The sequence below is a fragment of the Pygocentrus nattereri genome, chromosome 11, assembly GCF_015220715.1.
Source record: "Pygocentrus nattereri isolate fPygNat1 chromosome 11, fPygNat1.pri, whole genome shotgun sequence".
NCBI classification, from domain to species: Eukaryota; Metazoa; Chordata; class Actinopteri; order Characiformes; family Serrasalmidae; genus Pygocentrus; species Pygocentrus nattereri.
In genome coordinates, this window is record NC_051221.1 from 27,034,134 (window position 1) to 27,061,479 (window position 27,346).

General features: G+C 38.7%; 2 protein-coding genes across 5 annotated transcripts in view; both read left to right on the forward strand.

The window, feature by feature from the left end:
- Positions 1-231: 231 nt before the first annotated feature.
- acot19 (acyl-CoA thioesterase 19) lies at positions 232-8,436 on the forward strand. Of its 4 annotated transcripts, XM_017713642.2 has the most exons (11): positions 232-339; positions 568-766; positions 4,324-4,423; positions 4,673-4,863; positions 5,156-5,325; positions 5,426-5,545; positions 5,897-5,979; positions 6,987-7,080; positions 7,202-7,282; positions 7,522-7,663; positions 7,888-8,027. In XM_017713642.2, exons 2-11 carry the CDS (start codon positions 571-573, stop codon positions 8,016-8,018), a joined length of 1,308 nt encoding a protein of 435 aa, XP_017569131.1. In that variant the 5' UTR covers positions 232-339; positions 568-570; the 3' UTR covers positions 8,019-8,027. The 4 variants fall into 4 exon arrangements, with proteins under 4 accessions (XP_017569131.1, XP_037398785.1, XP_017569132.1 ...); XM_037542888.1 differs by having other exon boundaries at positions 253-766; positions 7,888-8,436; XM_017713643.2 differs by lacking the exon at positions 232-339 and having other exon boundaries at positions 689-801.
- Positions 8,437-12,159: 3,723 nt separating this feature from the next.
- The window catches only part of lamb4 (laminin, beta 4), a 28,311-nt gene continuing 13,124 nt past the window's right edge, over positions 12,160-27,346 (forward strand). Inside the window, exons 1-17 of the mRNA XM_017713647.2 lie at positions 12,160-12,557; positions 12,959-13,007; positions 16,090-16,153; positions 16,479-16,636; positions 18,958-19,093; positions 19,935-20,008; positions 20,113-20,301; positions 20,390-20,453; positions 20,848-21,062; positions 21,416-21,536; positions 23,595-23,783; positions 23,904-24,059; positions 25,112-25,221; positions 25,334-25,413; positions 25,546-25,702; positions 26,536-26,748; positions 26,832-27,017. Coding sequence (XP_017569136.1) covers positions 16,117-16,153; positions 16,479-16,636; positions 18,958-19,093; positions 19,935-20,008; positions 20,113-20,301; positions 20,390-20,453; positions 20,848-21,062; positions 21,416-21,536; positions 23,595-23,783; positions 23,904-24,059; positions 25,112-25,221; positions 25,334-25,413; positions 25,546-25,702; positions 26,536-26,748; positions 26,832-27,017 — 2,085 coding nt within the window. The 5' untranslated portion in view covers positions 12,160-12,557; positions 12,959-13,007; positions 16,090-16,116. The remainder of the gene's footprint in view (positions 12,558-12,958; positions 13,008-16,089; positions 16,154-16,478; positions 16,637-18,957; positions 19,094-19,934; positions 20,009-20,112; positions 20,302-20,389; positions 20,454-20,847; positions 21,063-21,415; positions 21,537-23,594; positions 23,784-23,903; positions 24,060-25,111; positions 25,222-25,333; positions 25,414-25,545; positions 25,703-26,535; positions 26,749-26,831; positions 27,018-27,346) is intronic.

Sequence of the window (27,346 nt, forward strand, 5' to 3'; positions counted from 1 at the left end):
GCCAGGCATGCATATTCGGTTCCATTTACAGTGAGTTGGGAACACTGGCCACAGCTGTCTTGCGTTGGTTGCAGTTGATGCAATAGTATTGGAAAATGGTCAGTGATGCTGTGTAAGAGACGATGTGTACATTTAACGTCGCGCAAAATGCGCAAAATTAAATTCACCGCCCATTATTTTAGATTGCTGAGAGGTGACTAAATTCACAGTAACTGTGTACGCGTATCTGGCAACCCAATATGGAAATCGCTGAAATTGAATCCCTTCCTCAAACATTTTCACGGGTACGGCACTCCGGCCTCATTGTCTTCTTGGTCTGATGGCTCTTCGTTAACACAGGTGGCGTCCTTGATTATACCCAGCCTTTGTTATTGAATATGCCGAACGTTTTACCCATTAACTGCACGTAACAAACTCTCCAGATAAGGGTTTTAACGAAGGAAATCTGAACCTTGCTTGGAGTACCGCGATGAGGGACAACACTTGCGCCATGTTCACTCCAGTGCTCCGCTTTACCGTTCATGTGATTGAGCTGAGTTTGTCTGAATAGCTTGTTTCCATCCCTAGAAAATGGCCGGCGAGAGACCCTGTCCTTTACTCTCTGTCCATCCGTCTCGCTGCCTGGTGGATGAGAAGTTCGAGGTGCTCTGTCAGCATTTACTGCCCGCTCTGCAGGTCACTCTGCACGCGCTGCTGCAGACGGAGGACGGAGACTACTGGGAGGCGTTTGGCCATTACCTTTCGGATGCGGTCGGCTCTGTCAGAGGTAGCTGTTTAACAGTGGCTGTCTGGTTGACAGAGGTAGGTGGAGGGACGTCCACCTCTGCTTCTGGGAAATAATAACATAAGTATGTACCTTTCAAAAAAAAAAAAAAAAAAAAAAACAAGGTACAAAATTATCAGGTCAAAAAGTACAGAAAAAGTTTGACTTAAAGACCTGCAGGGAAAATTACAGAGTATATCAACATTAGACCTCGAGTTGGTTTGCCTCCAGTATTAAGCTTTTGATGCACTCCTGGTCTAAAAAGCGATCAAAGATGCTGTCACCACCGGAGAGTTAAATTTACTCAAGTAAAAGATTGAAAGATTCATATTTGAGTATTTTCAAATGATAATACTTTTACTTCCACTCAAATACATTTGTGAGAAACAATCTACTTTTTTACTCAGTTGCCTTTCAGTAATTTGAATTTAGTGCCTAATTCCAATTTTTTTTCCTGTTTATTTTCTGTTATGTAGGAGACAGCATATTTGAGCTGTATCCTGTATCATCTTTATTTAGGACAGGGAGTGCATAAAAAGAGAAAAATAATCTAGTAAACCTCACTTCTCATGCTGATGGATGTTAGAAATAATAAAGTTACACTGCAGTTCTGTAAGTTACTCAGATCCTGCCTAGATTTGTGACCTGGTGTCTTTGTGCTTCTGCTTAATGTGTTTTGTTTTTGGAATAGTACTCTTCATTTTATAAAAGTAACAATACATTTATTTGAATATAGGTTTAGGTAAGTCTGCCCACCTGAATGTTGTGTAAGGTAATAAGCACAAAAGATTATTAAGGAGAACATAGACTTAATTTCCTCTCAGATATGCTTTTTTTTTTTTTTTGTCTTGTCTGGCAGATTTGCAATCAGAATTATGGTCAGACTGCGTTACTGTGCCAAACAGATTTACTTTTCCAAAATGAGCACTATAGATTATAGGCTCATCTTGTCAGTGTTTCTTTTTCTTTCTTTATTTTTTAATTATTTGATTTCATTTTGTTTATACATTTGATATTTTAATGAAAATGTGTTAGCATCACGCCAGACTTGACAGGCCAGGGGAATCTGTAAAGAAGGGAGAGGAGAGATAAGCGCGGGGGGGGGGTAAAAAAGGGAAATAACATAAGGGCAGAAAAAAAAGAAAAACACAGCGCAAATGCCACGGCGATGGTTCACCAACTGCTGCTCCTGAGAAAAGAGAAGAAAGTGTACCTGAGACGTACAGCACTTGGAGATACTACACAAATGACTGTGATGTATGTGTATGTGAGTGTGTGTGTTTGTGAGTGCAGTACAGTATAAATTTGTCACAAGATGCACTCAATATCGAGGGCAGAAAGCTGCGACAACATCCCCCCAGAGGCCAGAGGAAGGCAGAGAAAGACCAGGGAATCCCCCCCGCCGCGGCCCCCCCAGGAGCAGTGGAGACCCTGGGCCGTATCTCCCAGTGACCCCTGCATGCCCATCCCAGCGGAAGGGAGAGGGGGACTCCGGACAGCACCCCCCCCAGCCATGGAGCGCAGGTCCAGGGGAACCAGAGGAACCAGAGCCGCCCCCAGGATGCCCCTCCCCATCACGAGGCAGCAGCAAAGACCCAGCGCCTCATACGCCCGAGAGCCAACCACCACCCAGCAGGGCCCCATCCCCGCCGAGGGGCCTTGAGCCGCCCCGGAGCCCAACCACCCAGGGGAGCGGGCCAACTGTCACGCCGGAGTACCAGGCCAGGCCCTGAAGCCCCAAGGCGCCCCCCATCTGGGGGGGAAGTAGTAACCACAGGGGAGCAGCCGGGAGAGGACCGGGGACAACAATCCCCCGACCCAGAACCAGCTGTCCTCACATACACTCAACCTCATATATACATCTACATACCTTCACTCCCTTATATTCCTCCACCCCTATATATACACCTACGCACACATACCTCCACACCTATATACATTCCTACATACATACATACACCCACATATATACATACACATCACCCCAATATGTACAAACACCCACCCATATATACACCCCCCCGTCCCCCTAGATGAGGTGGGGGCGAATGGAAAGGCCAGCCAGTAACAGTTTGTATATGGATGCATACATGGGACGAACGTGCACACGTGCGGGGGGGGCGCACACACGGGAGGAACATGCACGACTGCACACGAGTCCGAGGGCGCACGCCAGGGAAGAATGCGCGCGGGCGCACAGACGCCCACACCCACCCAACCATACAATGCCACATGGCTGGCACCGCCATACCGGCCACCCTCCGCGGCGGGGGCGGGGGCGGCGGGGGCCCGGGCAGCAACCCCAGAACGCCAGGAATGCCCCCGGCCCAGCCCCTGTTCCGGCGTTCAACACCCCGCCCCGGTAGGGAGCAGGAAACGGGTGAGGGATGACCTTCCCACCCTTCCACCTCCAGTGAAGTGTTGAGTGCAGGAGTTGGTGTATATGAATGTGGGGTAGTGTGTGATACTATGGTGTAGTTAAAATTGGGGGGACAGGTGTGTAGGCAAACATGGGCTAAGCACCGGGCCACTGGTCTGCAGTGTCCATCTACACCGTCCCCTCAAAAGCCCTGAATGTCTAAAGTGCAGTAAAAACTGAGGGACAGACAGTCGTCAGGAGACGAGTGAGGCTATGACAGCGGGTCGACCTCATTGACCCCCGGCAACATGCCTGCCCCCAGGATCCTAAATGTATGAGTACTGTGTGTGTTTGTGTGTGTTTGCTTGGGTGGGGGAGTAATGTATGTATGTGTGTGTGTGTCTGGGGGTGGATGGAGGGGGGGTATGTAGGTCCAGAGGCAATGATCCTCTGGAAGAGGAGAGCCAGCTGACTAGCTGGCTCATGAGGCTCCGCGTTTCACTGTCCCCCCGCTCGAGGCAGGATGAGGTCGGCCCGGGGAGGTCACGGAGACACCCTATGCCGCCACCCCGCCCAAGCCCCCACCTCCCCCACCGCAGAGAGCAGCCCGCCCAGCAACACTAACCACACAGCACCACATGCCCATGCGAACGCGGGCGTCCGCACATCCACACACCCCCCCCACCGCACACACCCCCGGACCCACACACAGCCCCCCCCCCGCACACACACACCCCCACACATACACACACCCGTCCCACATATACATCTACCCTCATGTGTACCCACACCCATTCACTTAGACATATATGTACACCTAGACACATTCATCCTCTATATACACCCACACATCCACCTGCTCTCATATATACACCTACACATAGACCCCCACATCTATATACACCTGTACCGAACCATTCCAGTCAAACAACAACAGACATCAACGAGACAGAAGACAAGCTGGCCTGAGTCAGGAACCCATTGCCCCCAGTCCACCCCACACCACCCCCACTGGACACCGCCCCACCCCCGCCACTCAGGCACCCCAGAACCCCAAGGCACAGACCCGACTCTCAGATATGCTTGAGTACATGAAAATGAGAAAATGTAACTAGTTGGTGGTTCGTTGAAATACTTTCTTCACTTTATCACTGTTCATGTTCAATGTGCAAGCTCTTACTGAGTTTTCACTCTGTCTCAGTTTCTGAAGATGCCAGTCTTGGTGGGTCATACAGCGGTGTGGAGCCCATGGGCCTGCTGTGGAGCATGAGACCAGTTCCTGGAAGCAAGACAGGCCTCAGGTTAACTTTTAGCCATCTTTAGGGCAGGGGTGTCCATTTTTATCCACAAAGGACCAGTGTGGCTGCATGTTTTCAGTTCAACGAAGCAGGAGAACACATGATTAATTGTTTAAAGAATGAGACCAGCTAAATCCTGCTTGTTTGGAATGAAAACTTTGATGGGACACCCCTGCTTTTGGACTCTTGTACTGCTTAAAGGGTGATCATTCATGCAAACACTATTTAAGTCAATCCATTTTCTTTTGAAAGATTGCGCAAGAAGGATGTCTTCAAGCCCACTGATGTGAATATATCTCTTTATGAAGGCCACCTAAATGAGGGGTTCAAGGATAAACATCCTCTTGCCTCTGTTGTGGCACAGCGATGGTATACAGCTCCTGAAGTCCAGAGGGTAGAAGTCAAGGAGAAAGGGTTAAAGGGAACCCTTTTCATACCCCCAGGTATTACTGACAGGTGATTAGTTAGATGTTGAAAGTATGTGTTTGTAGTTCTTAGACAGTCCTGCAGTACTACAGTTCTAGGACAGTTCTCAGTGAGACACAAGGTTATGTAGTTATTGTGATATTTTACATTTTTATTGCTGTTTATCTAGGAAGCTTTAACAATTATCTCTAAACAGCATGTTGGGGAAAAAAGTGTTGAGATTGGTCTTACTAGTTGGTAAGTACAACAGCCAGGAACATGGTTGATGTGAAAAGAAGTAGTTTGTTTCTGAATGAATGTTCTTTCTAGGTCCTGGCCCTTTCCCTGCTGTGTTGGACCTGTGGGGTGGAGGAGGAGGCCTGGTGGAGTATCGTTCTGCTCTCCTGGCCTCACGAGGCTACGTCTCATTATCTTTGCAGTACATAGGCCTTACAGGTGATGATGGCAAGCCATGCATTGTGGGCAATGACTACTTTGAGGTATTGGTCTTTTAAATGATGACATGTAGATACTGTAATTGTACAAATAGAGATACAAGGTTATGCACTGCTGCATTGTGGTGTCTCTTATCTCTTCTAGGCTGCCTTCAGTATATTGAAGCAACACCCACAGGTCTGTCCCGACAGAGTGGCAATGATGGGTTTGTCCTTTGGTGTCTCTGTGACCCTGGGCATGGCAGCATATTCCTCTGTCATAAAGGTTGACAAGCTTAAGCTCTTCTCACATTTATCTTTCTTTTAACTTTGTAAACTGGTAATCTTTGCCCTTGTTTTCAAACCCATCCTTTACTGACATAAATTATTTTGTCTGAATTATCATTTGTCTGAAGACTCTCTGTGTATCTTTTTTTATCTTTTTTGTCAGTGTGTGTCTTAAAGCTGGTGTATCATGCATCTACTATAAAACTACACAAGTTTATTCTTATTAGGTTCTTTACTTTTAGTACCAAGTACAGATATTTAATGTCTCTTAATGTTGTTGCAGTAAATGGCATATAGTATGACAACCTATTAACCAGATTTTATTTTAAACTTTTACACTATTTTTCAGCCCAAGTGTGTAGTCTGTGTTAGTGGAAGCCATGTTATGCCTGTCAATGGATCTTTGGCTGATGTCTTTGATGAGATCAAAAAGTAAGTGTTTATTGACTTTGCATAGAGGCTGAGTGATTAGTATGTGTACATTCAAGAAAATCTATACTGGCCATTTCATTATATACACTTATTGGGTGGTTGTTTCAAATCTAATCACTTGTTTTAACCATTTGAGAAAATGCATTTGGTTGTGGCAGTTGGACTATTGGCACCACTGTTGTACTCACCATTTAGTCAGATGAGATCAGCCAGGAACCTTTGTGTCTTTCAACACATGACAGGTATTAATTGGATGTTTTGCCTATTGTTACCAGTGTAACAAATCCACATCTCTCTTCAGAGTAGTACCTTCGAAGGAGAAAGGAAAACTGTAATGTGTGTTAATGTAATGAGATTTTGTTTAAAGTCAATTTGGATCATTTCTAATGGTCCACTCGTTGATAAATTTAATTGACATTATATTAATGTATTAATGTATATTTTAATGGCGTTAAAAATTTGAAAAGCCAAAGTAGGAGTTATGAAGAGTTTTGATATGACAGAGACTAAATATTACATAATGAGCTAAGAGAGCCTGAACACATGCGTGCAACATACCTGCTTCTTTTTGGTGTTAACTGGTATGTCCCTACATTATTTTAATTGCTTTTACATTATAATATTAAACAGTGTGCTCATTTTCAATTGTGTACATTTTTACATAAAGAGATTAGAGCATTTTCAACCTTTTAACAAACCACCAGACCAGTTTTCACACATTTACAAATGGTAATTTAATTAATAACAAGCCTACTACTTTTGATTGTCTCAAACCAAAACCTGACTGGTTTATGGTACTTAAACATGTTTGATAATTTTATATATATATAGTAAAATGCTTCTATAATTCTGTCCAGACATTCTTAATTTTGGCTTCAAGACTCATTAGCTTGGTGGCTTGAGTGGCCAGTACAGATTTGTTGATCTTTGTAGACCAGCATGCAAAATGAGTTTGGATTTGTATCTGTTTTTATTGCCAACTCTTCTTGCATTCATTTGATTTTAAGGAATGTCAAGAACTCCCGTTTTGATGAAGAGCAGAGAGTAATTTGGCGAGATCTGTTGCTGCCGATACCAGATGACTCTTCAAAGAAAGTTGAAGTGAGGATTGCCAGAAGAATCTTTGGCACATTCATCATCATATTATACATTTTCTGATGCTTAGCAGTTCTGAATGCACACAGTTATGCAATCTTTGTTTGTGTAACTCTGTTTTGACCAGATGGGTCGTATCAAATGCCCTGTTTTATTGATTGTTGGCGAGGATGATCAAAACTGGCCCACATCAGAGTCTGCAGAGGATGTAAGAAGATGCACTAATGTCATTTCCTAATCTTTCTTTTACTGAAAAATAAATTAATTTATTCTTATGATCTCTTTTAAATCATTTGACATTTGCATGAACTGGAGTGTCACACAGTCCTGAAAAACACACCGTTGCAGTTTTAATGATTTCTGCTATTCAGCTCAATAATTGATAATGAGATGAAACATTAAGCCTAATCTGTTAAAAGAGCCAGATCTTCTTTATTCCACTCCTAGATGAAGCAGATGATGAAGCAAGCTGGAAATAGTCACCTGTTAACTGTTCTCTCCTACCCTGAAACCGGCCACCTTATCGAGCCACCCTACAGTCCTCATATCAAGGCCAGCAACTTCATATTGCACGAGACAAGGAATAAAGGTAAGCCTTCAGTTTGCATATATATATTGAGGTTTGAGTAGTAAAGATCCTGATCAGTTTTAAGTTATTCAGGTAGACCAGTCAGTTGCAAAACTTGACTTGCATGATTTAGTTCAGTTTTAAATAGATCTGTCTGTGTAGATCTGGCACACAAGCCATCATCCCCTGTACTATTCACTGTGCATGTATTCTGAATTTAGATTTAATGGATGTTTTTGTTGCAGTGGTAGTGCTGTGGGGAGGACACACTGTGCCTCACAGTCGTGCTCAGGAAGATTCCTGGCACAAAACTCTGACCTTTCTGGAGCAGCATCTCTACAGCAATGACAGAGTGGCATCCAGGTCCAACCTCTGAGAGCAAATATGTTGTGAATCTCACTTTTGAAACTCACAAGTGAAAAGTCTTTATCAGTTTCACTGTCACAGTTTTGTCTTGGGCATTATATGATCTGCATTATAGGTTGTAAATATTAACCAAATATTGATTTGACAATCTACTTTTGCCTGAAATAATATTATAAAATGAAAAAGAGAAGGAAATCAACAGAATATGGTGTATTCTTCAAATTTAAATCCACATGTGAATGCTTATAGTTTTGAAAAAAAGGCAATAATTAAATGATGCCCATAAAATAAATTAAATATGCACAATATTGTTCATTTCTTTTTCGAATCAACAATGTTTTTTAATGATATAAGCAACAAATGCTGACCTTAACAATTATTTGAGTGAGGAAATACACTTGGACCTTTAATAAACCAACTGTATCTAATCTTACTTGTGTATTTGCTTTGAAGAAATATATACAGTATGACTGAATATCCTGAGGCATTATTGATTTGCAACCACTGACACAGTATACATGTGTGTTTTAGAAGAAGCTGATCTCCATAAGTTTGTACACCTCAAGGTAAGTGTAGCACCACTCCAGAAAATGCTGCAAGAATGTGTCACTGCATATTCTTCTAGCAAAAATAGGGCATTTGAGAAAGTGGTGAAGAAAAGTAGTTCAGTACATTTTTTGCTAAATATAATGAAAATGAAATGAATGGAATAATTTTATCAAGTATTTCTTCTGTCCATTAATCATGAAATGTGCACACAATTAGAAGGACTATTGCTTTACTGAAATGATATGGAAAAATAAAAGTTGGGAAAAACTGATTTTTTTTTCTCAGCAATGAAATGCAAAAACAGTGACAGTAATTAGGACTGCAAAAGTCCAAAGAGAAGATGAAAAAGACATTTGGCATTAATTTCAAGAATTAACACATTAAACACAATCTGATGAAAAGATGAATGAAATTTTACCTGACATTGACTTTTCAAATAACTAATTGTGATTAACAATACAAATTGTCTTTGCTTGTTCATTGTATTCTACAGTGGAAAAAACTCCTCTATGATTATGCTTATTTCTGCTAGCTTCCAGATGGGATTCTAATAGTTTATTGACACTAATCTAAGGATGATTTGAATGCACACTTTTGGTCATTACAGATTAAAAATAGACTTTTATTTCAAGCACATCGTTTTACCTTGTTGCAGCTTTGCAGTGACAGCAGTAAGACCTGGTACAGAGCTGCCGCCACTGTTTTCTGTTTATAACAACCCCTTGAATAGCCTGCTGTTCCGTCAATGATGTAGCTGGGACTTCAAGAAGGGCTAGAGTAACATTTTTTCCATGGTCCTGCATATTGGAAAACCAATTTCTGATTGGCGAATCAGTTAGATGTTTCAAGAGTTTAACCATTTTCCTCCATTTAAAACCTAACAATGAAACGGGAATAATACTCTAATACTTGCAGAGTTTACATACAAGGATGATTCTGTTGAATATAAATGAACCAAAAGATACAGGCATGTATTTTTTTAGCTTGTGCTTCTTTAGCTTTTAGATCTCACTGGTATGCTTTTACATAGTACAAGCCTAAAGTGACCAAATTGGCTGTTTAGCTTTCTCACTTCCTGGCTGTCAATACAATCTCAACTGAAGATAGAAACAGCTAAAGCTCAAATAAATGAATTACTCATAGCTGCCATCTTAACATGTTGTGACACCAGTCATAAGTTAAAACTTTAGATATTTAGGAAACTAAATTCACGTTATGTTTTTTGTTCTATAAATATATGATTGTGAAAGCCATCAACTGTGAAAATTAATTGCAGTCAGCTGAAACAGTTAAGATCAGATCAGTTAATTGCAATCAAGCCGATATGTAATAATTGTGACAGGCCTAGTTAAATGGTCATGCTTGTGGCCCAAGGTTGATAGAATCACTCAAACGTAGCTTTTCATTACTGAGGATGTGCTGCTGCCTCTGCCTGTAACAGACACGGTAAAGGAACTGCCTTGAGAAATGGTCTCTTCAAGATGTATTTTGCAAGCAGTGATCATAGAATTGAGTGCCTGTGCGCTGAGAGCTTTATGTATTTCTTCTTCTTTCGGCTGCTCCCTTTACAGGTCGCCACAGCGGATCATCTGCCTCCATCTTGCCCTATCCACTGCCTCCTCTACTTGTACACCAACCATCTCCATGTCCACCTTCACTACATCCATAAATCTTCTCTGAGGTCTACCTCTTCACCTTCTACCCGGCAGCTCCATCTCCAACATTCTTTGCCCAATATATCCACTATTCCTCCTCAACACATGTCCAAACCATCTCAACCTGGCCTCTCTGGCTTTATCTCCAAACTGCTCCACCTGCACTGTCCCTCTGATCTGCTCATTTCTAATCTTGTCCAGCCTTGTCACAATAGATAATCTGGCAGCACTCCATCTCTCTGAGCTCTCAGTGTCACAGAATTCTGTTGTATAGTAAAGTCCCCTAGCAGGTCTTGTGGTTGAATTTCTCAAACAGCTGGCGAGCATCTGTAGCAGTGCTGATTGATTTAACAGTTCTTTTTCTGAAAATGTTCTTTAATAGTTTGGTAATGCACTGTTTCACACATTAACTGAGATCTTATACATATAATCCTTTGTCTTCAGTTTGAGAAATGGGTAATGAGTCTTTCCACCAAATTCTTGAAGTTTTCCAAGGTGTTGTTGCAGTTGTGAGGCTATGAAGGACCAACTAGGTGAAACATTTTGAAATAGCACCACCCTGAAGCAGACTAGTGCCACACTAAATATTCAGACTAGCAAGACTACCAGAGATAGAATCTTCCTGTTTAATGGGAGCAGGAGGCTTAACAGTGACCCTTCCTTAAATTTGTATTTGACTATCTATTTTTCCCTAATGGACAGCATAACATCATAAGTATAATTTCAGGGACCACCCAGAATTTTGAGAACAAGAGGTTTGTTAGGGGATCCCAGACAGATCCCAGATCATCATGTTTTACTTTGACTTGCACTGAAAATATAAATATATCTAGTATTTGAGCACTAATAAATGAGATTGACCCAAATGTGATGTTCTATTTTTGCAAATATTTAATTATATTTAAAATAGCAATTGGGTAAATGACTAGACATTGTTAAAAAAAATAAAAATGACTGCAGTCCCGTAGTAATACCACTGTGGCCCACATGTTGAAAGTATCAAAAAAGAATCTTTATCTATCTAACCCACTTCTCCCTCAGGGTTGCAGGGCATGCTGGAGCCTATCCCAGCTGTCATCAGGCAGGATACACCCTAGACATTTAGCATATCCAATTGGCCTAACTGCATGTCTTTGGACTGTGGGGGGGAAACCGGAGTACCCAGAGGAAACCCACGCAGACATGAGGAGAACATGCAAACTCCACACGGATAGGACCCAGATCACCCAGCTGGGGAAGTGAACCCAGGCCCTTCTTGCTGTGAGGTGACAGTGCTTCCCACCACGCCACTGTGCTGCCCTCTATCAAAAATAGATAAAAGATAAAAAAACAAAGATAAAGCCAATTTTCACAATATAATTTCCTAAATATGTTGTCATCCCAAACACTGTTAACAAGTTTTGAATTGCATGGAATGACTTTTTTTGTTTTTAATGTTACGTAATGTAGAGAAACTGTATTGCAACTATGCATTCACACAATTAATACTATTATTACTACTAATAATATATTGTATTTGTATCTCTATCTCTCCTTTTAGACATTAAAATTCAGATCAGACACCTTTATAAATAATGAAGCAAATTAAAATCTGCAAAGGACAACATAAAATGTAGAAATAACTACGTAAAATCTTAAAAATTGCAACAAAAAAACTTTTCAACCTGCTTTTTAAAATTGATAGCAGAACATGCTTGACATATGTCTTGTTGGATGAAATGCCACAGTTTGGGAGCGTATACTCTAAAAGCAGCCTCACCACTTCTTTTGTGTTTTGTTCTCAGGGCAGAAAGTAATCCTATCTTAGCCATCTTGTTGTAAGCTTTGCAGTCCACTTTGATCCTCCATTTATATCAACCACCAAAAATTCTGTACACATATATTGAGTGGCTGAAGTAGTAGTACTGAACGGCTCTGATAGATGAATGAACAAACATTAGTGTGCTCTCCTGCTTGTTAACTACTACTACCACAGTAAATTGAGCCTGGAGCGTACAGGTTCTCGTCCCTAGTGAATCTTCCCTCGCCATCTCCATCCTCTCTCCCACTCTTTGTGCCTTACACTCCATTGTGACAATCATAAATCAGTTGTCTGTGCAACTTAATCCTTTTTACCACAGAGCCCTGTGGCTCCTCTCCCTCCTCTCTCACTCATGCTCATGCTCACCTACTCTCGGGTATTCAGGTGTGTCTTTACATGCTTCAACTTTCACAGTAGTTACTCCACAACCCATCGCTGCCCTACACACTGGGGAGGGAGACTTCACTAGGCAATGAAATATTGCTAGATCTTTACCTTTTTCTGCATGGAAATCTTCAGTCCTGAACAGGAACATCATTAGAATGTAAGTGACAATTATAGAAGTTTTACTCTTAAGATTTCATACATACATTCTTGCATAAGGCTTATAACTGTACACCATTATCTGACAGACGTATATCAGTTACCTGAAATGTAATACGCTATACATATTTAGCACACATTATTCTCAGTGTTGTGCTTATTTTGTGGGCAGTCATTTCTCAGAGTTGTTGTAGAACCTGAGAGTTCATTAGTAAATTCTTACTGCTGCTTCTGTAGATTGTATTTAAGTCAGTATTGCACTGTAATGTTTAAACGTCCTATTGACTTGTTCAGTGTTGTCCTGAAAATATATATGTATGTATTTTGCACTGAGGCTCTAGGGGAATGTTGTTTCACTTTACAATATGGCCATAAATTTCTTCTTCATCTTGCTCTTCTCAGGACAGTGCTCTAACTGCGAGCTCTGTGAAGCTCCACATCACATACAAAGGTATGCATGCTAAATCTCTCCTTTTTAGTTTAATGATTATGTGATTGAATGTCCAAATGTATTTTTGTGATTCATTCCTCAGTTCTGTTTACAGAAGAATTATGGGTTGGGACTGGTGGAGCATGACTCAGAATTAAGTTGTTTGCATCAGAATACACTCAGGACATAGAAATGTGTTTTCTATTCACTGATAATGTAGCCTGTGCAAGGTTTTGTGAGAGCATACCTTTTTCTTATACTTTGAAATTGCACATTGTGTATTCTACGCAGCATGACAAAAGGACCTGAGGAAAAGATATACATATAGATTTCAGTTCAGGTGTCAGTGATAAATTTGTAGCACATTGCATAGTAATTACACAAGCCTAGAGTGATTCTGTTAGAACATTGTAAAATAGGAGTTATAACTGTTATAAGCACAAATAAATATGATTTCTATCATTTGTAATTAGCACAGTATTTACAGATAGTCTCAGAATCATTATTCACTTTCAGTGGACCTGCATGCTTTTGCACAAACCATTTTGTAATAGAACCAGTGGGGTCCAAAGGTCTGAGACCACTAGTGAAAATGCTTCCATTTTCCATTGTTTTCCAATTATATACATAACATATTCATGGGAATCTGAGTGAAAAGTAGTATATTCTAAATGTTTACATGAATTTCAGAATTTCTTAGTTTTTGGTATGATGTTTTTATACAAAGACCTTAAAGAGCAATTCCACTCATATTTTTTATATATTTTTTTCTAATAATTAAATGGCTTAGATAAAAACAAAGCAATTTAGAGTGGCTTGATGTGAAATGCTGTGTTCTAAAGAACCTTACCATGTGAGAATTGATCACAGTGGTGGTGTTAGGAACCAGTTGTCTGACCCCTGGTTCCTATGCATTGCCTGACCCCTGAGGCAGTGTTTTGAGATAAAGTTTTGAGATAGAATACCACCCCAGTCAACCTTTTTTTTGGACTTACTGCTGTTTTTTCATTGTCAACATTGCATATCGCTGCTGTCGGAAGAAAACCTTGTGTCTCCAAAATGATAGCTTTACAGAAGAAGGAAAAACCCTACTTTACTTTTAATGTAAGTCAATGGAACCAGACATCTTTCCAAGTCATTGTGGGTCATTTATTTTGGTCCATTCATCATGAAATTAACACATAATGTAAAGAGTAACAGGCATTTTCACATTATGGCAAAAACTGAAAAACGTCAATAGAAAACATGTAGGTGCACTGGTCATTTTGGAAAATAAATAAAATGACTGTATTTGTGTTATAGATGTTGCAACCCCTGGTTTCTATCACCACAATTGTAAAGAAATCTTAATTAAGATGTTTCACTGCAGTGCACAATTTCACACCACATTTCATTCTGAATGACTGTTTACATCTCAACAATTGACAAAGAATTTTTGAAAAATCAGTGGAATTCCTCTTTAACACGGTCAGTGTCATAAATTTGCATAAAAGTACAGAATCTTGAATATTTCTTCATTTTATTCATCATAAATGTGCTTTGTTTAAAAATGTTCAAAGCTCTAAAAAGTTGTTTTGTTTATTTTCAGGTATAAATAAAAAAAAACCTAGATTTTCAATAAAGCCTCAGAACTTTTGTTCATACTGTATCTAGGGTATAATGGTCTCTCATCTATTTTACCAGTATATAGTCAGCTGTAGAATATAATAGGACAATCCCATGGTTCTATGTTCTGTTCCTAAAGGCTGTAAGCATACACTATAAGCAAGTTGTACTAGAAGAAAAAATATCAAATTACAGGTCTTCTCACAGAACTATAAGAATGACCCGTTTAGGGTGAGACTTCAGGCATGTATGTTGTACGGTATGTATAAGTTCATGGACATGCATACATATTTTCTGTATGGTGGTGTGCCGTCATATTTGGATTTGCGTGTGCAAGTTGCATCTGTGTGTATGAGAAACTCAGTCTTGGAAATAAATGTGTCTGCAGAAGCTTGTGTTTAACAGGCCTGTCACATTTTGTAATGCTACAGATATGTGATGTCAGGCAGAATAAAAGACCATTCTCAGCTTTTGTGTTTATGGACTCAAGAGCCTTGTGGAAAGTCTAAATGTCTAAAAAATATCGATCTAGATTCAGATTCTTCAGTATGTGCAAAGCAGAACTCTCAAAGCAATGTTTCACTCCTTACAGCTGAAGGCTGCTGCTGCTCCTTCTTGATTGGAGAGCTCACAGGGCTACACATGCACATGGAATAGGCTGCTGACATTTGAGAGACATTCCAGTCAGTTTGGCAAAATAAACTTCTTTTTATTAATCTTCTTCTTGAATTGTACAGTTTTGAAATTCCACATTTCAACATTACATTAATGAAAAGAACTTTTCTATATCAAAATGATATAAAAAAACATTAAACATACAGCTCAATTAAAGGGGAATTTCATTGATTTTTCATTATTTCTGCACAATTCAATCAGTGAGATGTTAAAACAAAGTCATTCAGAATGGTATGTTATGACCTGGTGCACTGTAAAGAAACATACCCACTCAGATTTCTTTACAGTGATGATGATAGGAATCAGGTGTTAAGTTTTCTTAGGGTACTACTTTGCCTGCCAATGCCCTGGCTTTTAAATGTGTTTTAGCCCAAAACCTTCTCAAAACTATAATTAAACAATGTCAACATCATATTTCTAACCATTTTTGTAATAACTTTTAGACATTTAGTTCCTGTGACCACCACTGTGGACAGTTTTTTCTCTAAATGGAGCATTCTTTATGAAACCACCCTGAATGAATTTGTTTGCATCTCAAAGATTTAGTTTTGCAGAACTTTTAGAAAATCAATGCAATTTCCCCTTAAACAGACGCCAGAAATAATACAAATACAACCATCCCTGTTGTAATAAGACTATTTCTAATGGTTTGTTTGTCATGCAGTGTTCACATAATGTCATGTAGAGCTGGTGAAATCAAATAGTATCAACTATAAGAAAAAAAAGGTTTTAAAATGACACCACCAGAATAATGTATTGCTCTTTATTTAGTTGACATTCTCCCAACAGTTGTTTATCTTTTCTTTACTCTTACTTCCATTAGCCCACAGTTTTCAGAACCACAGCAGCTATGGCCCGAGAGGAGATATCTACACTTCTGCTCCTCAGTGAGTCTGTGCCTGTTTACTCTGACATTGCTGCAAGCTGACAGAGAAATTGCCTCTAGATGCCTCATCAGCTCAAACATGCAATCACTTGCCGAAATACGATGGTTATCCATTATCTTCTTGCTGGCACTTGCTCTCTTTTGAATTTGAGAACTGTTTTTGTTTGAAACTATGAGCTAATTAGCAGAATATATTTTGATCTAAGCTAACTGATGACAAATGAAGAGTGGGCATTTTTTTAATAATGTTTCTCTTTTTTATCTTCTTTCAGCTGTGTCTGAAGAGATTTTTCATTAGTATGAAATATTTATGCTTTTTTTTATAGTGTTGCTAGTGCCTGCTGATCTTCAGGAAGGCTGTGAGGGGGGTTTGTGCTACCCAAGCCTGGGCGATCTTATGGTGGGCCGTGCTGCCCAGCTCTCTGCCTCATCCACTTGTGGTCTAAATGGACCACAGAACTATTGCATCCTAGGATACCTGGAGGTCAGTGTGCAACATTCTATCCAGCTTGTGAGGAGCATTGTGTGTATATATATATATCTATGTGTGTGTGTTTGTGTGTGTGTGTGTGTGCCTCATTTAGAAAACAGACTAGGCTGAAACACTCTTTATAATGTCAATTATATGTCAATTATACGGATGGGAGGGGCGAAACTACTGTAGGCTAAACAGGCATATATAGTATATAAATGTGTTGGTTTTTATGACCTCACAAATACAAAGAATTCATGATGAGTCATTTTTGCAACTTAGCTTCCTTACATGGGAGTAAATGGTACAATGTACAACTTTAACCCTTTTTACATGGAATATAATATAATATACTATAATATAAGTCTTTAATTAAAAAAAAAGCAAGGAAAATTTTGTTTGGCATTACATTGAATTCAGCTGTGCACATTATTTCCACCTGAATAAAATCCAAAAACATAAAAAGCACAAGTTGCAGACTGGAGCTGCTCACCAAAGTGCTTAATACGTTAAAATGCAGACATTTCACTGATTACACAGGCAGTATATTATAGTGCCGGCACCTCCAATTATACATTTAAAATACTTTGAAAAGGTTTTTTTACTCTTTGGCAGATTCCAAAGTTATTGCCTCGTACTCTATTGTTGTGCCTTCAGGCAAGGCACTGCACGCTGTGCTGCTTTGGGGATTTTGCTACATAGTGCCTCTTCCCTGCAGACAGACCAGGCCTTTTGCTCTTCACATAAGCTGGTGCTTTATAAAAAACAAAGCCTACCATGACCTAACCTTTCCAGAATAAAATCCCATCTCGAAGCTGGCACTTGTCAGCAGTGCAGTCTGGACAGATAAAAGAGAGAAGAAGCTATTGTCCCCTAGTGTAGACTGATAGCACTGTGGCCAACCCTGTGGATGCATACTGCAGGCATGTTCTGATCTGTCAGTGTTATAGGTTGTTACTTCTCCTCTCCCTAAAGACTAATTTATGCCTGCTTCAATTCTCACTCCTGGCCCTCTCCATGCAGGTGATACAGGCGGAATGCTAGGTGTGTCTCCCAGGACTTAGTTTGTCTTTGCTCTATTTTTGTTGGCCTGAAAAATCAGTTCAAGAAACATTTGCTTCAATAACAACCAGTGACAGTGATATGAATTCTTCTGTGCTTATATAGCAGCTATTTTAAAGGGATTACTTTGGAATCAAACAGGTCTTGTCTTCACATGTCCACTCATGATAAGATGTGCTATCAAAGCGTTTGTGACATGTTTGCATCTAATGTGACCCATTTTTCCAACATTGCTTCTTTGCTCTTCTTTGCATAATGATATACTGTATTCAGAACACAGTACTGGGCAAAAGCAGATTTATTTTCCAGTCAAAACAGCCATTAAGTACATGTTTGTCATTTTTCAGCTTTAGGAAAAAACAAGAAACACATATTTAGCAGAAAAACAAACAAGAAACAGTTATGGCCAAGATGTGCATCAAAAACACTGGTGTACATGTCTGTTATTGCTAGCCCTGTTTGATATTGGAAAACAGAGTTCAGCTGTAATAAATGAAGGAGTGTTGGAGAACTCTTGGAAATTCAAACTAGGCTAAAAGGTAACTCTAGCTGCCCAGCTCTATCTTTTCCACCCTCCATCATCTGCTCTCTTGACAATAAACTGGACCACCTCAGGCTACAAACTAACTTCCCAACTTGAACTCCAAGACTACTGCATTTTTGTTTTTTTTGTTAACGATTATTTATTATTCTGTATTTGTATTGTATAGGAAACAAATGTCTAGTGTATATCATTTATATTCTGTGTTTATTGTCAATTTTGTACATGCTTCACACTGTACTTCAAAAATCTTTCACTGACATTATGTTCCACTTCAAAGACACATTAACATTCATACAAGCAACTATCCAACCTCACTTTAGTCACTTTGCCATGCTGACAACTGTGGAAGACCTGGTAGACCACCAAAACTGTTACCATCAGAAAAAGAGTACTTCAAGCTTTCATCTTGCTTCAGATCTGAAAAAATCCACAAGTGATTCTGTCTTTGCTTTGCAACTGTGAGAAGACAACTCAACACTATAAATCTGAATGGAGGTGTGACTGGCAAGAAATTTGCACCAGAACTGTAAAACTGGACATCTGAGATGTGGAGTAAGGTTTTATTGATTGATGAGTCTAAATTTGTAATTGTCATTCTAATTCTGATCATTTATGGAAATATGGAAATGTGTGTCTTATAAAGAATTAGTACTGTGGTTGATGGCCTTATGAAACAATGCAAAATGCTCATATATTAAGTTCTACTGTATATTATATTATTCTTCAGGAAGAACAGAAGTGCTTCACCTGTGACTCCAGAAGCCCCTACAACCGCCACAATAACCATTACAGCCACCAAATAGAGAATGTCATCACCACTTTTGAACCTGAGCGCAAGATGAAATGGTGGCAGTCTGAGAATGGTGAGTCTGGTGTTAATATGGCCAGGGTGTACATCATCAGGAGAGGAAAGATTAGCTCAATCAGAGTATTTTATTTTGACCCATTTTGACTAGCAAAAATCTGAGGATTAGTGTTTTTAAATGTATTTTTATTTTAATGACTACAAGAATAAAATGAAATAGAATAGAATAGAATAGAATAGAATAAGTAAAAGTAGCCAAGCAAAGTCTTACTTGAGTAGGACTATAAAAAGTATTAGAGAGAACTGAATTCTCCATAGAACTGCAATAGAACTGTGTCTATCATTTATCAGAATAGGAAATGATATCTGGTAGGAAATATTTTCTTGTTTTTGGTTTGGTCTAAAACAAAATGTTAAAAATTGAAAATTAGAAGTGTGAGCTAGCACACAGCAAACCAGATATTGAATGGAATGGACAGAATGGAATTCAGTTCAGAAGAAAAGGAGAAATATTACATCAGTATAAATGGTACAATGTATTGTATGTACACTGTTAAAAAATTATACCCATTTTTAAATCCATGAAAATAATCATACATATACTTTATATTTTAACACAAAGTTGTTTTTATTTTTACATGTACATTTTATTTGGATGATTATACTGTTATTATTATGGTAAAATGCTGTATGTAATGTACTTTCCTCAAGAAGTATTATCATTTAAAAAATGCTCAGAGATGTAAAATGTAAGTAAATGTAACAGAGTGTATGTGCTAGTTTTTACCACTTCTGCAGACCACATACATGAGTTGGGATTTCTGAATGTGGATGGGTAAGCCATCCACTAAATGTAATCAAGAAAAACTTGTAATAAAAATCCGTTTCTCAAACTTTAGGTGTGCAACAAGTCAGCATTCAACTGGATCTTGAGACTGTGTTTCAATTTAGTCATTTAGTCCTGACCTTCAAGGTACGTTCAGTCCTTTTAGAAGCAGTCACTTTACAGTAAATCTACAACTTTTCTGTTTGTGAATTGTGACTGACTCTCCAATGTGCTGAACTCTCACTGTACAGAGTTTCAGACCAGCTGCAATGCTGGTGGAGAGGTCTAAAGATTTTGGGCGCACTTGGAAGGTGTTTCGATACTTCGCTGCAGACTGTGCTAACGACTTCCCCAGGGTTTCAGAAGGCCTGGCAGAGAGCATTGACGACCTCATCTGTGACAGCCGCTACTCTAGACCTGAACCCTCTACTGACGGAGAAGTATAACCTCAGAAACTTCAGCATCTGACCCTCATCAAGAACAGCTCCATATGATGTGTGTGTTCTGAATGCTGTGAATTTCTTGCAGGTGGTGTTAAAAGCTTTGGACCCCAACTTTCACATTGATGATCCATATGATCCCATCATTCAAGGTTTGTGTTTTAGCTTTACTTTTTTTCAGATTAAAATATGTCAAAGAGGCTTTGAGATTCAAGTATTTATGGTGCTCCAGAGCATATCCTGCTACAGATTAATAATTGATACTGTACATTTCCAACTTGCATGAGCTGAAGTTTTCTTACATCCAGGGGCCAGAGCACCCCCAAATGATGGGTTCTTAGTGAGCTGAAGCATAATAAACTGTGCAAGTGTTTATGTATTAAAGATGTAGCACCTCATTTCAGTCTATACTGTTGACTGAATTAGGTGATCTCATGTGTAATACATTCAAGCAGCAGCATCTGTAAATTGTATACAATTGCAATGCGGTACTTGAAAAATTCATCCAGAAAAAATGTAAGAACTGTCTGTTTCCTTTGCTGTTAGACCTCATCACCATGACTAATCTACGGGTGAACTTCACACGTCTATTCACCCTGGGAGATAACTTGCTGGGGAGGCGGAGGAGGAACCCTCAGGATAAGTACTACTACGCCCTTTATGAAATGGTAGTCAGAGGAAGCTGCTTCTGCAATGGCCACGCAAGCCAGTGTATGCCAGTATACAGCACCCGTGGAGATACCTTCAGTGAACCTGGAATGGTGAGGGTGGCCATGAATAGGCATGGCATTTTGAATTTGGCACACACATTTATTCACACTGAAAGTAGTGGATACTTGTTTTGTAATCCTGTTTGAAATTTGAAGTCCATATACAAATGTAACTACAGAATAAGTCTATATAAAAGATTCTCTCAGTTCTGGTAAAGAATTTCCTATTGTTGACACATTAAAAAATGAAATTACGTCCAGGAATATGACAGATAAATCAAAGAAAAAAGTTTTGCTTCAGTTCTTTCTGGGACAATAAAGAGAAGTTAGCTTTAAGCTAATAATAAATACCTAGGGCAACCTAGGTGGGTAGCGTTAAGGAAAACTCTTGTTTGTGCTTGTAGGTTCATGGGCGCTGCATGTGTCAACACAACACTATGGGGAACAACTGTGAGAAGTGCCAAGACTTTTACAACGATGCCCCCTGGAGGCCAGCTGGAAACAATGACCCATACGTTTGCAAAAGTACACTCAATTCTCAAATCCTGCGATTTAACTATTTAAGTAAAGTATGTATATTTTAAATATTATGGACTACATTATAATAATAATAATATTGCTACTACTACTACTGCTACTACTACTACTACTAATAATAATATAAATACTTTTATTTGAAGACATAATAATAAAGTAAACTTTATTTTAGAAGCACATTTAAAATCAGAACACATTGGCAAAGGTAATGTACAACAAATAAAACAAATCCTAGCAAAATCAATAACATAATTAAGATACTAATAAAACAGTAAACATGAACAGTGTCCAGAACAGTACCAAATCATAAACATAAAAGAATAAATACATTAAAACAAGTACTACATAAATCCTTCAGGATTTTCTCATAGAGAGCAGAATTCATGGTTTCATTAATAGCGACAAGTTGTTCAGGTCCTGCAGAAACCATCACACTATGTTTAGCTGTTGGTATTGTGTTCTTATGGTGGAATGCAGTATTAGCTTTACACCAGATCTAAAGGGACCTATATCTTCCAAAAAGTTCCACCTTTGACTCATCAGTCCACAGAATATTATACCAACAGTCTTGGGGGTCATCTAGATATTTTTTGGCAAATGTGAGAGGGGTATTTATGATCTTTTTGGTAAGCAGAATTTTGTGCCTTGCAGCTCTCCTATGGTTGCCATGTTTGTCCAGGGTCTTTCTTGTTGTGCAGTCATGTACATTGACCTTAATTAAGGCAGTTGAGGCCTGCAGTTTTTTAGATGTTAATTTGGGTTCTTTTGTGACCTCCTGGATTTGTTGTCGATGAGCTTATGATGAAATTGTGGTAGGCCAGTAACTGATGTGAGGTGCACCACTGTTTTCTCTATTCGTGGAAAGTGGCTCTCACAGTGGTTCTCTGGAGTCCCAGAGCCTTAGCAGTGGCTGGTAGATTTCAATTACTTGCTTTTGCATCTATATTTTAGTCTCTTTAGAATGTGGCATCATGTGCTGCTTTTTGAGACCTTCTAGCCTACTTCACATGCTTCACTGCTTCACTGCCAGACACGTTCTATTTAAGTGATGTTTAGTGTAATTGATTATAAAAACAGCATTTTGTGTTTAAGTGGGATATCCTTGTCTAATATTAAAAGTAGTTTGATGATCTGAAATATTCAAGTGTGATAAATATGCAAAAATAGAAGAAATTGGGAAGGGGCAAATACTTTTTCACAGCACTGTAAATTCATTGTTTTTGTCATGTCACAAAAACAAAACATTTATATATATATTCACACCTTTTTAGGCTACAACATTTTAGCTCCACCCACAAGGAGTGTGGACTAACACTGGACTAAATGATGCATGAAACAAGACGTCATTGTATCAGTCTTAACAGGCAAAGTGACAAAAACAGCCTGTTTAGTTCTAAAGGATAAAGAAAGGTTTGAAATGGTTATATAGAAATTAATTATGGTAAAAAAAACACAAACAAGAGAAATGCAGAATATATATTAGGGGAGCACCTAATAGACGGGCAACCCCCTTTAGAACTCAGTCTCGAAGGTGAAATATTTATTGGAAGATCCAAGAGACCTAGAAGTAAAAGGGGACATAAGAGGTCTGAAATGTAGTGAGGTGCTAGGCCATATGACATTGAAAACAAATAATAAAACCTTAAATTCAAATCTGAAGAGAGATCACTAGTGGGAAAATACTGTTCCTCTTTCTGGTATCAATCAGAAAGATTATACCTGTTTTCTGAACCAGGTGGAGATCTAAAATTGATTATCATGTAAAGAGAACTGCAATAGTCTAGCACAGATGAGATGAATGCATGAGTAATCAATTTCAAATTCTTAAATGAGGAGAAGGCTTTTAATTTATGAATAACTATATACTGAAAAACTTGTTCGGTACAGAATTCATTTTGTTGTTAAATGTTAAGGCTGAGTATAATAATAATAATAATAATAATAATAATAATAATAATAATATCATTATTGTTGTTATATAACTTTTTTGTCTATATTTAACTGTTTTTCTCTTCTATATAAATCCATTTGCTTCTTTTGTTACAGAGTGTAACTGCAATGGTCACTCAGAGCAATGTCATTTTGACATGAATCATTACATTGCCACTGGACAGGTCAGTGGTGGTGTGTGTGACAACTGTAGAAACAACCGGGTGGGTGCACAGTGTGAGCACTGTCAGCCACGCTACTACAGGGACCCTCAGCGCTCAGTCCAAGACCCAGCAGCCTGTGTTCGTGAGTGTGTTCAGAAAACAGCAGCAAGTATCATGCCAGGCTTTATCATGGCCTTAGAGTAATCTGTGGCCTTATTTACATTTTACTCTGCTTTAATTCTGTCGCTTTGTTGCTATGAAGCTTGTGCCTGTCACCCGGCGGGGTCTGTGGAAGGTGGTCTGTGTGATCCAGTAACTGGTCGCTGTATGTGCAAGCAGAATGTAGAGGGTGAACGCTGTGACCAATGCAAGTTGGGATTCTATGGTCTCAGCCAGGAAGACCAGAGTGGCTGCCAGAGTAAGTCAATTCCAATCAAAAAACTGGTCTGTGATAGATTGCATATTTATTCAAGACTATGTCAAATAATATGTCAAAAAGTAAAGCAGATAATAAACTATATATTTTTTTGTTGTGCTAAAAGGCTAATGGTAATAGACTCTATACATATATATAACTGACCTATAACTGGAGATAGCTAGCATGCTAACAAGCTTAAGACATAACTTAGCTCACATTTAGAAAAGACTTTCGAATTGTTATTGAAAGTTCATAAAATGTGTGGAATATTCCATGCATTCCGATATATTCATACAGCTCAGCTACACTTAGGGTTTAGGGTTTCAGTCTCTCTCTAAGTGCCCCCTGGCAGAGTAGCATGCTACAGATGACAGACTACAGAGAGAAAGGAGGTTCTTCCCAATATGTCACATTGTGGTATCTTATGATTTTATTTGAAAGCCATGTTTTACAGACTTGAGACTTTACCAAGGTTTTTTCCAGGAAAGACTATATGGCCTTTATTACATGAGGCATAAGAAATGTGATGTTACTGTCAGATTGTCAAATTTTGCCAGATCAGTAACAAATCGAATGATATAAATTACATCAATTTGTTTAATTGTATCACTTTTGTATCATATTGTAAACTATATCTAGATGTGCATTGTATTGTTTTAACCAGGGAGATAGTCATAAGTATATAATCTAATTTATAAGTGTGTTTTGACCCATTTGAAAAAATGATTTCCACGATGGTCTACACTGTTTTATGTTGGTCTGTTGCTGATTTAGCTGGTCACCCAGCAAAGTCATACTGGTTGACCACCATACCAGGGCCAGTAGGTTTATTGTAGTTAATTGTATAACTCTTATATGCTTATTCTGTCTATCAGAATAGTCGGAATAGTACCTTGAGTACCAGCCAATACTGATGCTGATACAATATATTTTCATTAAAAGCTGCTAAGCTTTAAAATATGCTATTTTAAAATGAAACATTTTTTTCTTAAGATGATCATCAGTTTGTTTGTAGATAATTCTTCTCTTTCTTCTCATTTGGATCTGTCCAGGATGTAGGTGCAATTTCTTGGGCACCAAACGTACCTCCCCTTGTGACCAGACCACAGGCCAGTGTATTTGTGAACACTTTGCCCATGGACCAGAGTGTGATCAGTGTGTAGTAAGTCTAACAAGTCTGTAGTTCTAACTAAACGATCCCTCCCTAAACACATTTTTTACTTTTAATTTAGATTTTTATGCACACAATACAAACAATAATTTTATTCTTTCAGCCAGGATACTGGGGGCTAGGAAATACAGTGTATGGCTGCTTACCTTGTGACTGTGATATAGGAGGAGCCTTCAGTACTGAGTAAGCTAGTAATTTCCTCATACCATTCTTATTATATTACTTTTGTCATTTGAAACCTGCAACATCACACATTTGCATATATGTATTGATGTACATTTGTATATATGTATGCACATTTTTATGCATGCCCAGGTGCTCCTCAGTGAATGGTCAGTGTCAGTGCAGAGCTAATATGATTGGTCTCAGCTGTAGTGAGCCTGCGCCTGGTTACTTTCTGGCCCCTCTGGACTTCTATTTATATGAAGCTGAAAATGCAGCTCCTCTGGACACGAAGTGCTCCTCTTATCTGGTGGGTGACCACAGAAAATTGACCATGCTTCTGTCGTTGTGAATGGCCACTTTTCTCATGCATCACTGAAATATATCAAGCTTAACATGTAGCATTCTTGCAGGGTATAGATCAGGGTCTTATACTTGAAATCTATGCTTATGCTGATATAATGAAAATTATACACAGGCTTGGTTGGAATACTTTGGAAAAAGTGTTGATGACTGAATACTGAATACACTGTCCTAAATATGGCAGTAACATGCAATACTGTGCAAAAGTCAGTTTTGACAAGATAGTCATTTCTCAGCATTAGGAAAAAGAAGCAGAAAACATACATTTAAAAGAAAATTATACATAAGACACACAGCATTGACATGTTTTCTTTTGATTTTTACACTTTATAAACTCCTGATTTCATTTTCTCTTTGACTTTTACCTTCCTTTTGTCTTATCTCCTCAGAAAAATCTGTATACTGTGAAAATATGTACCAAAATGTATATATATACATTTATTTATATATATATATATATATATATATATATATATATATATATATATATATATATATATAATTTATTTATTTTTAAAATACATTAAGACTAATTTCTTAGACATAGAGTATATGTCTGAACAATGTATAAACAAAAAAGTTCAAAATTACACATAAAAATAATAATAATAAAAAAAACACATTCACCAGCATGAACTGATACCTTAGGTTCACAGAAAATAAAAGCAGCTTTTAAACATGTTTTTAAATGTGTAAGGTTTACACAGAAGCTGGTAATTTCAAATAGTATAAGAAAGAAAAAATGGAAACATGGTTTTCTTGTGAAAATATGTTTCTTAGGTGAGGCCCACTCCTTCTGCTATTACAGGACCCCCAGTTCAAAAACCTTCTCCTCCACCTTATCAACCACTTGAACACACTCCAGCACCTTCCACTCTGCCCCGATGTGACCACTACTTCAGAAGCAGGGGTTATGATTTTATGTTCAGCGATGGGAAATTTGTAGTGGTGAAGCATGAGAGGCATCAAGCTAGAAAGAGAAGACAAGGCCAGGTACAGTCAGAATTAGGAACCAATTTGCCCAGTCTAGTTCTTTGTATTCACTGCAGATTTTAGACTTGCTCTTTTTCTTTCAGAGGAATATTTCCCTCCTGCCAGGATCATCCCATCAAATCATCTTAAAACCGTATACTCCAGATGTACCTGTCACTTGGACTGGACCAGGATTTGTACGACTTCAAGATGGAGCTGGGCTTAGATTCGCTATCACTAATGTTCCCTTAAATCTTTACTACCATCTTGTTATTCGCTACGCTACAGAGGTTTGCATTTGCTTCTTCTCAACAATTCTTACATTGTAATTGTTACAGTGAAATTACCAGATTCTCCTTATTACAGTTTTTACACTGTGTTTCAGTAACATTACCAGATTGTCCATGTAACAGTTCTTACAATGTAATTGTTACAGTGATGTTATCAGATTCTCTCTATAACAGTTTTTACAATGTAATTGTTACATTGACATTACAAGATTCGCCCTGCAACAATTCATACAATGTAGTTGTTACAGTGATGTTACCAGATTCACCCCACAGGAATTCTTACAATGTAGTTGTTACAGTGATGTTACCAGATTCACAGTGTAACAGTT

Bases quoted from the DNA above. Each gene is read 5' to 3' on its own strand.
- acot19 (XM_017713642.2), top strand. From the start codon at position 571: ATGGCCGGCGAGAGACCCTGTCCTTTACTCTCTGTCCATCCGTCTCGC. The intron at 7,081-7,201 runs GTGAGGATTGCC...TGTTTTGACCAG, and splicing joins ACTCTTCAAAGAAAGTTGAA to ATGGGTCGTATCAAATGCCC. The intron at 7,664-7,887 runs GTAAGCCTTCAG...TTTTTGTTGCAG, and splicing joins GCACGAGACAAGGAATAAAG to TGGTAGTGCTGTGGGGAGGA.